The sequence below is a fragment of the Anomaloglossus baeobatrachus genome, chromosome 2, assembly GCF_048569485.1.
Source record: "Anomaloglossus baeobatrachus isolate aAnoBae1 chromosome 2, aAnoBae1.hap1, whole genome shotgun sequence".
In the NCBI taxonomy this organism is placed as follows: domain Eukaryota; kingdom Metazoa; phylum Chordata; class Amphibia; order Anura; family Aromobatidae; genus Anomaloglossus; species Anomaloglossus baeobatrachus.
The window spans coordinates 66,312,711-66,326,849 of NC_134354.1; the positions used below are offsets into that span (position 1 = coordinate 66,312,711).

General features: G+C 43.3%; 1 protein-coding gene across 1 annotated transcript in view; it reads right to left on the reverse strand.

The window, feature by feature from the left end:
• The window catches only part of LOC142286848 (ATP-binding cassette sub-family C member 2-like), a 106,002-nt gene that overhangs the window by 73,960 nt on the left and 17,903 nt on the right, over window positions 1–14,139 (reverse strand). Inside the window, exons 6-7 of the mRNA XM_075333399.1 lie at window positions 1,875–2,129; window positions 1,299–1,364 (exon numbers count right to left, since the gene is read on the reverse strand). Coding sequence (XP_075189514.1) covers window positions 1,299–1,364; window positions 1,875–2,129 — 321 coding nt within the window. The remainder of the gene's footprint in view (window positions 1–1,298; window positions 1,365–1,874; window positions 2,130–14,139) is intronic.

Genomic DNA, 14,139 nt, shown 5'->3' on the forward strand with positions numbered 1-14,139 from the left:
TGGCTATACTCACTTCCGGTACGGGCATCTTCCAGGTATCGGTTTCTTTCGATGGAAGTGAAAGTGGAGCGGAGGATGCGAGCTTGAGTGACATAATGGGAGAGCAGGCACTGACATCGCTGAAATGGCGCCAACACTGGAGGTGAGTATAGATCTTATTTTACAAGAGGCAATATAGTGATTGAGGAGGAGTTTTCCGAGGAGTGGAGAACCCCTTTAAACGGTTTACACCAAGCACAGAAAATAACTCCTTGGCCCCTATTGAGACAAAAATAGGGTTCTTCGGAACAGAATGGGGCTGAGGTCCAGCCTGAGCTTCTCTACTCTATTCACTACACTTGCATGGGTTTGGCACTGATACCCCTTGAGGTCCCTTCCACCTCTACCGTTCAATGATTCTACGATATTAGGATTCAATGTGGGACTGCTGGAAATAGCCGAGCGCTGTGCTCTACCATCTCTAGATATCTCAGAGAATGGATGGTGTGGAGAAGCACATGTCGGACCTTTACTCCATTCTGCTCTGCAGAGTGCTGTTCTTGTGATTTTTGGGTCCTAGTTATTGGACCCACAGCGATCATTAAGGCATCTTCTATACGATAGATAGTGGATATCTTAGAATCATGGTATAAAACCTTTAAAACATGAAGAGCATTGCCTGTAAGACTCCCCACACCAGCAGGAGCTCTACACAGAGAACAAGAAACCCCTAGGGCTGTGTGTGCACGTACATGCTGAATATTCTGCAGCGATTTGACAGCACATGTGCGCTTCAAATCACTGCAGAAACACTGCATAATGGATGCAGTGTGTCTGCAGAATAAATGCCGATTTCATGCGCTCTGGATGCAGCCTCTCCCATAGACAGAGTGGGAGCTGCACCCAAAGAGCACAAAAGAAGTGACATGCTGCATTTTTGAATGGATATTGGATCAAAATTTCAGCATCCAAATCGCTGCATTCAAAAAAGCATTGTGCGCACGGATTATGCACAATCTTCATAGATTGTCCAGGGGACACAGGACGCATGCATTTACGCTGCAGTGCTAGATGCAGCGTAAATGCATGCAATACGCACATGTGCGCACATGCCCTAAATAGTTACTTAAAGGCAACGTCCCCAGCTGACCAGTACAGATGGAGCACAAACCATCAAACAGCCGTCTACTGATGGCGTCTACACCAAGTCATGCTCCAAATGCCAGACACAGACTCACAGGGGAGCAATACAGAGTCAGCTTCTTTCCTTCCGGAGGAGAGCTAATTCTATCAGGTTTTGTCCTAGGAGAGTCTCATACCTTTATTCCATGTAAGATTTCATTCAGTAGTTTGATGCGCTGATCTTTACTCTTCAAATGACTTTTCTGTGCAAAGAAGAATACATTATTACAGAAGAACTGCACTTTCAGGAAGATTTTCACAAGAAATGACTACATTTCTGGCCAATACGGAACTTGTATATTGCATTTTTTAGCAGTTTTTTTCCCCTATAGAATTAGTATTTGCCCTTTTTTCTCTCTACATGTGTCTCTCCTGCTCTTTCTTCCCCTCACTCTCAACAAACTCTTTAAAAGTATTGCAGGGTGCCTTGTATTTCAAGTATTCCTTGTATACTGACATATATATTGCAAAAAGTTCTGTAAAAACCAGTGCTTTTTTGCTTTTTTCAGTCTGAGACTTTTTTTTATACAGGCGAGGCATCATGTGACCGCATCAGCCAAACGGTGGCTGTAGTGTTGAACGAAGCATTACCGCTTCAGACAGTGAATGACTGCAGCGTTCATATTTCCATATGATCGGAATCAAAAGTATCTTTACATTCAAAGTCCTGTCTAATAAATATATTTAATACATAATTATTATTTATACTGTACCTTTAGTTGCTTAACTTTGGCAGCAATATATGCATTTAGTGGTATAACCAGGAGCAGCACGGCCACTCCGGCCAGAACCGACACTCCCAGCTCCTGCCACAGGAAGACGATCGCCAAGAAGATCTGGAATGGGGCCGACCAGAGGAGGTTGACGTTTACAGTCAGGTCCATGAGCTGTTGTGCATCCGATGACATTAAGTTTACCAGTTCACCAGTGGTGAACTTCCTTCTGGTAGAACTGGCCAAATTTAAGGACTGGGGGGAAAAAAAAACCAAGTCACTACATGCATTTTCTACAGCAGAAGAATCGCCTCTGGCGCCGGTGTGGAGGTTGCCTTGGCTGTAGTTTGTTTGTTTAAACGTAATAAGAATATCTGTGTATGTAAATAATCAAAATATAGATGTAGTTGCATAATAATTTGTCTGTCTATGTAGCCATCGCATAGACCCATAATATAATTTTAAGCTGTATAGTCATGAAGGAGTTAACCAAAGATAATGAAGCCAGAATGTGAAGCTGCAAAGTCTTATCAGTAGAGTTCCCACAGAAAGAATGTACAAGAAACAAACAATGTGCTGGGAGAAAATAGGGAGTGAAATACTCCTAACTCCCTTGTTCTAGCTTCAAGGTTAGAGATGCAAACTGTATAATTGGGTTTCTTCCAATACACGAGCTCAGTGGATGACGCTGGCTGAAAGAGAGAACAGGTCTGTGTTCATTGTCTTATACATTGATATATCGGCACTGATATACAGCTAATACGGCACCGTCTCTGTATCCCGAACGAAGACTCCATTAGCAGTCTTCACCCAAATTCCTCCCTTGACACCGGCACCATTCCATCTGTCTCAGCACTCACTCTTTGGGGGCTCACGTGAAGTTGTTACATCCGGCGAGACCTGCACCCAATCACCGCCAGCTTCACTCTCCCCACCTTCGGATTAATTAAACCTCAAGAGGCAGTCAGAGTCTGATTTGTCCAAAGGTAGGAAGAAGGTTGCCGGTGGTGAGTGGGTGTAGGACTTGCCGGATGTAAAAACCTCACGTGAGCCCCCAAAGAGCGAGTGCCGAGACAAATGGAACCGTGCTGGCACCAGAGGTGAGTATAAGTGGATTTATTTTTACCGGGAGCAAATATGGTGTTTGAGAAGGAGTTGCTAAGTAGTGGACAACCCCTTCAAGCCATGAGACCATGTGTTTAAACATTACCTTTAATCATCCAGGTGTCTGTATCAAAATATGCAAAACCAAATCGGTTCTGATTGAGATTTTAGCTGCATTATTGTTCTTTTTAATGCAAATTTGACGCACTATAGAAAAAAAAAATGCAGAAAAAACTGCACTGTTCAACAGCGTGGACATGAGGTTCCATTAAATCACATGAAAGAGATTGTCCACTACTTTTACACTGATAACCTTTCCTTAGAATAGGTCATTAATGTCTGATCGGCCGGGGTCCAACACCCCTCTCCCCCGCTGATCAGCTGCTCTCAGTCTCGGCCGCAGCAGCAGGCAGCCGGAAATGCTCAGTTCAGGCACTGCTCCGTCCTTTGATAGCGGCCACGGCTGGGTACTGCACATCTGTTTCCTATTCTAATCAATAGGAAGCGGATGTGCAGTATCCAGCGGCCACTATCAGAAGACAGAGCAGCTCTGGAGGGGAACATTTTTGGCTATCTGCTGCCGCTGGAACCAAGAACAGCTGATCGGGGAGTGTGATCAGACATTGATGACCTATACTAATATACTAAGGATAGCCCATCAATGTTAAAGTAGTGGACAACCCCTTTAATTTTTATTGAACTGCTAAAAACACAGCAGCTAAAGTGCAGCATAAAAACAGCGTTTATGCTCAATGAGAACATAGCCTTAAGCGTGCTTTACACGCTACGATTTCGCTACAGCGATCTCGATGGGGTCACGGAATTTGTGACGCACATCCGGCCGCTGTAGCGATCTCGTTGTGTGTGACTCTTAAGAGCGATTTTGGATCGTTGCAAAAACGTCCAAAATTGCTCCTCGTTGACATGGGGGTCCTCTCCCAATTATCGCTGCTGTCGCTTGGGCGAAGTTGATCCTCGTCCCTGCGGCAGCACACATAGCTACGTGTGACGTCGCAGGAACGAGGAACCTCTCCTTACCTGCCACACGCCAGCAATGAGGAAGGAAGAAGATGGGCGGGATGTTCGTCCCGCTGATCTCCGCCCCTCCGCTTTGATTGGGCGGCCGCTTAGTGACGTCGCTGTGATGCCGAGCAAACCGCCCCCTTAGAAAGGAGGCGGTTCGCCAGTCACAGCGACATCGCCGAGCAGGTAAGTGCATGTGACGCTGCCATAGCGATAATGTTCGCTACGGCAGCGATCTTCACATATCGCCATAACCATAGGGGCAGGTGCTATCACGCTCGCCATCGCTAGCATCGGCTAGCGATGTTGCAGCGTGAAAAGCCACCCTTAGGCCATGTGCCCATGGGACAATGTACCTGCGGATTTTGCAGCGGAAAACTTCAGGTTTATCTGGATTTTCCAGATAAATCCGCAGGTTTGCGCAACTACAGATACTCCCCATGTTATCCTTTGGGATTTGGGGAGTGCTGAATCAATGCTGCGGTATGTGCGGCTGTCGAAAATGCTGCGGATTTCCCGCAGTCGCACGTAACTGCATGTCAATTATTCATGCGGAAAAATCTGCGGATGTCCCGTCTTTCCACTATGGAGATAGAGGCCGGGACTTCCGCAGGTATTTCCGCACTTCTTCCGCAGGTTTACTGCAATAAAAATGCTCGAATCCCACAGCAATGGATAGCTGCGGATTCCGGGCAGCAGCTGCGGTAAACCTACGGAAATACTTGTGGCAAAATCTGCGGGTATGTTGTCCCGTGGGCACATAGCCTTAAGGCATAATGAATCTGCTGTGAAGCCTCTAAACACATTAGATGGTTGGCAAGTCCTGCAGAAATCAACATGTTGATGTCATGTGTATGGTTAACTTTAGGAATAAGTAGGGATCCAATTCTTCACTTACTCATGTTACCAGAACCACAAAAATATCTCCAGAATCTGCCTTGTTCTAATCAAGGAACCATCTAAAACTGCTGTCATTGCTCTAATTTGTCCTGATCAAGACTACTGCAACAAACTACTAATTGGTATTCCGCTTGCTAAACTCACCTTCTCCAATCTACCTAAAGTACAACAGCTCTACTTATTTTTGCCCAGCTGCTACACCGATACCTCCTCCCTGTTCCATCTACTGCACTGGTAGCCTATCTGCTACAGAATACAACATAACCGTACTACACGCCCCCACAGTGTTGCACTGCCATATGTTTTCTCCCTCATCCGTCAACCACCTTAGCCGTGCTCGCTGTTCTGCCATTGATCTAAGACTAACATCCTATATAATCAGATCCTCGCACTACTTTCTAAAAGACTGTTGCACCAGCTCTTTGGCATTCAGCCACCTGTCTACTCACAGCCGCTGTGGCACTAATGTGGGCAGGAAAAAGGATCCTGGCAATGGGACCTGCATCTATCAGACATTATGGCAAATCTGGAAGACATGGCGTATATATCCAAGATGAGAGTGTTCCTTTAACCCTAGAACCCTTTAAAGGGGTTTTGTACCTGGGAAATAGTGTTACACTGCACCCTTTGAAGTCTATGGATAAAAATATTGTAGTCACAAGTCAGCCGGAGTGAGACTTTTTTTTTTCTTCTGCCTCTCATAAATGGGTACGGGCAGTTTTGCACTGTACAATATTTTACAAGCAATTGCAGTGGCGTAACTTGAAGCTCATATCCACCAATGCAAAAACTCCAATGGCCCCCAATTATTGCAAGACTTTCATAGCATTGGGAAAAGGGATTTTTGGGGCCCCTTAGGCTCCAGGGCTTTGGTGGAATTGCAACCCCTGCACCTATTGTAGTTACGCTCCTGAGCACTTGTATAGCCAAATACCTTAGCAGTTCGTACAAAAATTAAATAAGGAGCGGTCTACAACATAAAGGGAGGGGTTAGTAAATGTAACCTTTGATTTAGATTAGGCAATAGATGCCATAGCTGAATATTGTGACTAATAGTTGGTATCTTTGGATTTTGCAGTACAATAGCATCACACAGGCTTTCCAAAACAAACTCATACTCATGTGACAAGTATGAGTCAGCGGTGTGAGGCCACGGCTTGTGACTACGTCCCATCATTCATGATGAAATCTGTCATGTGGCTTCACGACGGATCCAGAGACACATAGAAATCAACCAGGCTCATAACTAACGAGAAGCGCTGGGGTCCTGGGCTCAAATCCCACCAAGCACAACATCTGTAAGGAGTGTGTATGTTCTCCCGGTGTATGCGAGGATGTCCTCAGGATCTCCAGTTTCCTCCAACACTCCAAAGACATACTGATAGGGGACTTGGATTGTGAGCCCCATTAATAATGAATCCGAGCAGTAAGTATCAGCGGTGCAGGTTACATCACTTGTGTGTCTTGCCGCCTACACCTGGGTGTGACACACTGAAGGGCACCTGACGCACACAGTGACCGGATATCACAACACCTGAGCACCGCACTCTCTTTAACCCCTTCATGCCACAGTCAATTATTGCTTAAAGAATCACTACATTTTTATTTTTTTTGGCTTTGCATTTTTCATCCACTTTTTTTTAATTAACATAGTTAAAGATTTAGATATAGATATACATATACCTTGCAAAAAGGTGCATGATTTTTTTCAAATTTTATATATATCTATATAATTAGTAAAAAATCAAGCACCTTTTTGCAATAAAAAAAAGCATATTTCTTATTTATCGAAATATAAAATAAAACCGTAAACAGTGCATGTCATTCTATAAATGCTGCAGAGAAATGAAAAGAAAATAGTGCAAATGCACTAAAAAGATATCAAAACGACATATGTACCCCAACATACTGTCAATAAAAACTAAAGCTCCTCTTGCAAAAACGAAAGCCCATACACAGCTCGATTAATGGAAAAATAGCATATATAGCTATCTGAAAATGGAGACACAAACCAACATTTAAAAAAAAAAAAAAAAATATATATAATATATTTATGAAAAATATGAATTAACACATGTGGAATGAAATACTTAACAAAAAAGTGTGAAACAACTGAAAATATGTCTTATATTCTAGGTTCTTCAAAGTAGCCACCTTTTGCTTTGATTACTGCTTTGCACACTCTTGGCATTCTCTTGATGAGCTTCAAGAGGTGGTCACCGGAAATGGTCTTCCAACAGTCTTGAAGGAGTTCCCAGAGATGCTTAGCACTTGTTGGCTCTTTTGCCTTCACGCTGCGGTCCAGATCAGCCCAAACCATCTCGATTGGGTTCAGGTCTGGTGACTGTGGAGGCTAGGTCATCTTGCGTAGCACCCCATCACTCTCCTTCTTAGTCAAATAGCCCTTAGGGCATGTGCGCACGTTGCGTTCTGTACCTTGCAGAAATGAACACATCCTCTAGCAGAATTTGTCATTGTCAAATTTGGTTTTGACCACATAAACGCAGGAAATACACATGCGTTTTTATAGCGTTTTGACCGCGTTTTACATGCTTTTTCAGTGCTTAAAATGAGATGCGCTTTCAATACAAAGACTACTAAATAAAGTTTGAACATTTAGACATTAGGAAAAAAGTGGAAAAAAATAAATAAATCATGCTTTAAATTTAGTTACATAGTTACATAGTTACTAAGGTTGAAAAAAGACCTAGGTCCATCTAGTTCAACCTTCCTCCACCAGTTCTACATTTGGTCACTAAGTAATTTATAACCAACAATGTTGTGTGTACTGAGGAAATCATCCAGCCCTTTTTTGAAATCTGTTATAGTATCTGCCATTACTACCTCTTGTGGTCGGCATTCCACAGTCTGACTGCTCTAACTGTAAAGAGCCCTTTCCTATTTAGCTGCCGGAATCGCTTTTCTTCCAATCGCAGCGAGTGCCCCCTGGTCTTTAGTATTGTTTTCGGAAGAAATAAATTATGTGCCAGTCCTTTATATTGACCACACATATATTTATACATATAAATGAGATCTCCTCTGAGACGTCTTTTTTCTAAGCTAAACATATCTAACTTTTTCAACCTGTCATCATACGGGCGGCCTCCATTCCTTGTAGTAGTCTAGTTGCCTGCCTTTGAACTGACTCTAACTTCTGAATGTCCTTTTTAAAATGTGGAGTCCAAAACTGGACCCCATATTCCAGATGTGGCCTTACAAGTGATTTATAGAGGGGTAATAATATGTTGGGATCGCAGGATCTAATCTCTCTTTTTATACACCCTAGAATCTTGTTTGCTTTAGCAGCTGCTGCCTGACATTGAGTGCTGCTGCTCAGCTTATTTGTAATGAGAATACCCAAGTCCTTCTCCTGTTCTGTAGTCCCGAGTTTACTTCCATTTAATGTATACGCAGTTATAGGATTACTCCGTCCTAGGTGCATTACTTTACATTTATCAACATTAAATTTCATTTGCCAAGTATCTGCCCATTCTGACATCTTATCTAGATCTTTTTGTAATATTATACTATCAAGGTCAGTTTTTAATATCCTACATAGTTTGGTGTCATCAGCAAAGACTGACACTTTACTATCAATCCCATCCACAAGGTCATTAATAAAGAGATTAAAAAGAATTGGTCCGAGCACAGATCCCTGCGGCACCCCACTGCTGACTATGGCCCATTTAGAGAATGTTCCATTTATGACTACTCTTTGTTTCCTATCTTTTAGCCAATTCCTTACCCAGTTGCATATAGTTTCCCCCAGTCCTTGCTTCTGGAGCTTTAGTATAAGGCTATTATATGGTACAGTATCAAATGCCTTTGCAAAGTCCAAATAAATCACATCAGCTGCATTACCAATATCCAGGTTTGCACTTACCCCCTCATAGAACCCCAACAGGTTGGTTAGACACGACTTATCTTTCATGAATCCATGCTGTCTGTCAGTTATTATATTATTTTCTGCAACATGTTTTTGCATGTCATCCCTTAAAATGCCCTCAAAAACTTTGCATACTACTGATGTCAGGCTTACTGGACGGTAGTTGCCTGGATCTACCCTCTTACCTTTCTTAGATATCGGTACCACATCAGCAATCCTCCAATCCTGAGGCACCAACCCTGTTACAAGCGAGTCTAAAAAGATGAGATACAGCGGTCTGTCAATTACGGAGCTCAATTCCCTCAATATTCGTGGATGAATGCCATCTGGCCCTGGGGATTTGTCAATGTTTAATTTACTCAGACGTAGGCGTACTTCTTCTTGTGTTAAATTAATTATATCGGGTGGTGAACTTTGATTTTTCACTTGTTGAAGGATGCCTGGTACAGTCAGTTCCTTGGTGAACACAGATGAGAAATGCCTATTTAATATCTCAGTCTTTTGTTTGTCCTCTATAACTAACTTGTTATTATATTTTAAGGGGCCAATACTATCCTTTGTTTTCCTTTTGGCATTAATGTATTTATAAAAGATTTTGGGATTTATTTTAATGTCATTGGCGATTTTTGTTTCAGTAGCTAGTTTTGCTTGTTTGATTTCTTTTTTGCATTGCCTATTGATATCTTTATACTCCTGCAATGCTATTTCTGTATTCTCAGCCTTCAAGATTTTAAACGCCCTTTGTTTTTGTTTTATTATACTTTGTACAGTCTTATTTATCCATAGTGGTTTCTTTTTATTCCGGGACGTTTTATTACCAGAGGGTATAAGTTTTTTACAGGACTCTAGCAATACATCCTTAAAGGGAACCTGTCAGCAGAAATTTCGACTAAAACCTAACAGATTCCCCCTCTGCAGCTCCTGGGCTGCATTCTAGAAAGGTCCCTGTTATTATAGTGCCCCCTTTCTGACCCAAAAAAAGAGTTTATATCGAGGTACCTTTTTGGCTTCTGATTCTCTAAATGTGTCACGGGGGCGGGCTGCCTGATGGCCGTTATTCTGCCCCCTGTTCCTGTATGCCGCCCCCATCGCCGATTTCTATACTTCTGGACGCCGCCCACTGCTCCAGTTATCCCCGCGCATGCCCAGTGCTCATCTCTCGTGGATGAGCACTGTGCCCAGTGTCACCGGTGGTGACGTGCGCGCAGGGTTTAGATTATGGGCGGTGCTGTGATGTTAATTACCAAGCAACCGCCCATAATCGCAGGACCGCGCATTCCCCCTCGGCCTGCTTCTTTCTGCGCAAGCGCGCTGCAGCTGAACTCACGTCACCTATTTCCCATCTTGCCCTGAGGCAGGAAATAGATGGGAGGAGCGCGGAGCAGTGACTACACCGATCAGGAGGAGTCCCAATGTCATCATTCAACACAGGTTTTAGGTTAGATTTGATAAATACACACCCCACCACCTTTTTTGTCTTTCCTGTCCCTCCTAAATGTACTATAACCCTGTATGTTTGTCACCCAGTCATGGCTTTCATCCAGCCAGGTTTCCGTAATGCCCACCACATCATAATCCATGGTTGACATAAGAGTCTCCAATTCATTCATTTTGTTTGCAAGACTTCTTGCATTTGCCAGTAGACATTTAATCCTATTAACACCTTTATTACTCCTAGCCTCCCTACGTTCCTTGCATGTCCCATCCCCCCCAATCCTTCATTGACCCCTACCATCTCACTGTCTCTATCTGCTCTATCCCCTTTTTTGCTCCACTACCCTCCCTCCCCCCAGATCCTAGTTTAAAAGCTCCTCCATCCGTCTGACCATTTTCTCCCTCAGCACAGCTGCACCTTCCCCATTGAGGTGCAGCCCGTCCCTACCGTAGAGCCTGTAGCCGACTGAGAAGTCAGCCCAGTTCTCCATGAACCCGAACCCTTCCTTCCTGCACCAATTTCTAAGCCACGTGTTTATCTCCCTAAGCTCCCGCTGTCTTTCTAGTGACGCTCATGGCACCGGTAGTATTTCTGAAAACACCACCTTGGAGGTCCTGGACTTCAGCTTCTCTCCTAGTTCCCTGTAATCATTTTTAAGGACCTTCCACCTGCCTCTAACTTTGTCATTAGTACCAATGTGCACCATGACCGCTGGGTTTTCCCCAGCCCCACCCAGCAATGTCTATCCGATCCACAATATGCCGAACCCGAGCACCCGGCAGACAACACACTGTTCGGCATTCACGGTCTCGGCGACAGATGACCCTGTCTGTCCGCCTAATTATAGAGTCCCCTACCACTAACATCTGTCTGGGCTTTACACTACACTACACTATAATGATAATTTTCCTAAAAAGATTATTGAGATTTGATATTTATGAAAAAATGAAATGAAAAAATGAAAAAAATACATTTAAATTATTGTTTGACTCTTTTTTTTTTTTTAGTCGGGCTGGATGTCAGGGCAAAAGGAAACCTCTTGACCTCACTATAATGCCAAAAACACATGCTTTAATTTTGGCAAAAAAGCATGCGTTTTGTATCAAAAATGCATGTAAAACGCTAGGATTTTGATGTTGATTGCGTTTTCACAACTGTCATTGACTTCAATGTTAGCTAAACGCTGCCTAAAGGCAAAAAAGAATTGACATGCTGCTTTTATATACGCAGAGATTATGACAAAATTGTGTCACTCAAAACCGCTGCATTTAAAAAAGAATCGTGCGGACGAATTTTGCTAAATTCCCATAGACTTTGCTTGGAAAACAAAAGGCAAGCTTTTTGGCATTAAAACGCTGCTACTCAAAACGCTGCGGAAACGCATTAAAAAAAGCAACGTGCGCAAACAGCCTTACACAGCCTGGAGGTGTGTTTGGGGGTCATTGTCCTGTTAAAAAATAAATAATGTCCAACTAAATCGCAAACTGGATGGAATAGCACGCTGCTGCAAGATGCTGTGGTAGCCATGCTGGTTCTGTGTGCCTTCAATTTTGAATAAATCCCCAACAGTGTTACCAGCAAAGCCCCCCCACACCATCACACCTCCTCCTCCATGCTTCACGATGGGAACCAGCCATGTAGAGTCCATCCGTTCACCTTTTCTACAAAGACACAGTGATTGGATCCAAAGAGCTCAAATTTAGACTCATCAGACCAAAGCACAGATTTCCACTGGTCTAATGACCATTCCTTGTGTTCTTTAGCCCAAACAAGTCTCTTCTGCTTGTTGTCTGTCCTTAGCAGTGGTTTCCTAGCAGCTATTTTACCATGAAGGCCTGCTGCACAAAGTCTCCTCTTAACAGTTGTTCTAGAGATGTGTCTGCTGCTAGAACTCTGTGTGGCATTGACCTGGTCTCTAATCTGAGCTGCTGTTAACCTGCGATTTCTGAGTCTGGTGACTCGGATAAACTTATCCTCCGCAGCAGAGATTACTCTTGGTCTTCCTTTACTGGGGCAGACCTCATGTGAGCCAGTTTCTTTATAATGTTTGATGGTTTTTGCCACTGCACTTGGGGACACTTTCAAAGTTTTCCCAATTTTTCGGACTGCCTGACCTTCATTTCTTAAAGTAATGATGGCCACTCGTTTTTCTTTAATTAGCTGCATTTTTCTTGCCATAATACAAATTCTAACAGTCTATGTAGTAGGAATATCAGCTGTGTATCCACCAGACTTCTGCACAACACAACTGATGGTCCCAACCACATTTATAAGGCAAGAAATCCCACTTATTAAACCTGACAAGGCGCACCTGTGAAGTGAAGACCATTTCCGGTGACTACCTCTTGAAGCTCATCAAGAGAATGCCAAGAGTGTGCAAAGCAGTAATCAAAGCAAAAGGTGGCTACTTTGAAGAACCTACAGTCATGGCCAAAAGTTTTGAGAATGCTACAAATATTAATTTTTACAAAGTCTACTGCTTACGTTTTTCTAATGGCAATTTGCATATACTCCAGAATGTCATAAAGAGTGATCAGCTTAACAGCAATTACTTGCAAAGTCAATATTGGCTAAGAAAATGAACTTCAACCCCCAAAACACATTTCAACATCATTGCATTCCTGCCTTAAAAGGAGCAGCTAACATTGTTTTAGGGATTGTTCCATTAACACAGGTGTGGGTGTTGATGAGGACAGGGCTGGCGATCAATCAGTCATGATTAAGTAAGAATGACACCACTGGACACTTTGAAAGGAGGCTGGTGCTTGGTATCATTGTTTCTCTTCAGTTAACCATGGTTATCTCTAAAGAAACACGTGCAGCCATCATTGCTCTGCACAAAAATGGCCTAACAGGGAAGAGTATCGCAGCTACAAAGATTGCACCTCCATCAACAATCTATCGCATCATCAAGAACTTCAAGGAGAGAGCTTCCATTGTTGCCAAAAAGGATCCAGGGCGCCCAAGAAGGACCAGGAAACGCCAGGACCAAATCTTAAAATTGTTTCAGCTGCGGGATTGGACTACCAGCAGTGCCGAGCTAGCTCAGCAATGGCAGCAGGCTGGTGTGAGTGCTTCTGCACGCACTGTGAGGCGGAGACTGCTTGAGCAAGGCCTGGTTTCAAGGAGGGCAGCAAAGAAGCCAATTCTCTCCAGAAAAAACATCAGGGACCGACTGATATTCTGCAAAAGGTACAGGGAGTGGACTGCTGAGGATTGGGGTACAGTCATTTTCTCAGATGAATCCTCTTTTCGATTGTTTGGGACATCTGGAAAACAGCTTATTAGTAGAAGAAGAGGTGAGCGCTACCACCGGTCTTGTCTCATGCCAACTGTTAAGCATCCTGAAACGATTCATGTGTGGGGTTGCTTCTCAGCCAAGGGAATCGGCTCACTCACAGTCTTGCCTAAAAACACAGCCATGAATAAAGAATGGTACCAGAATGTCCTCCAAGAGCAACTTCTCCCAACTGTCCAAGAGCAGTTTGGCGCCCAACAATGCCTTTTCCAGCAAGATGGAGCACCTTGCCATAAAGCAAAGGTGATCACTAAATGGCTCATGGAACAAAACATAGAGATTTTGGGTCCATGGCCTGGAAACTCCCCAGATCTTAATCCCATTGAGAACTTGTGGGCAATCATCAAGAGACGGGTGGACAAACAAAAACCAACAAATTCTGGCAAAATGCAAGCATTGCATATGCAAGAATGGACAGCTATCAGTCAGGATTTGGTTCAGAAGTTGATTGAGAGCATGCCAGGGAGAATTGCAGAGGTCCTGAAGAAGAAGGGTCAACACTGCAAATATTGACTTGCTGCATTAACTCATTCTAACTGTCAATATAACCTTTTGGTACTCATAATATGATTGCAATTATATTTCTGTATGTGATGTAAACATCAGACAAACACAATTA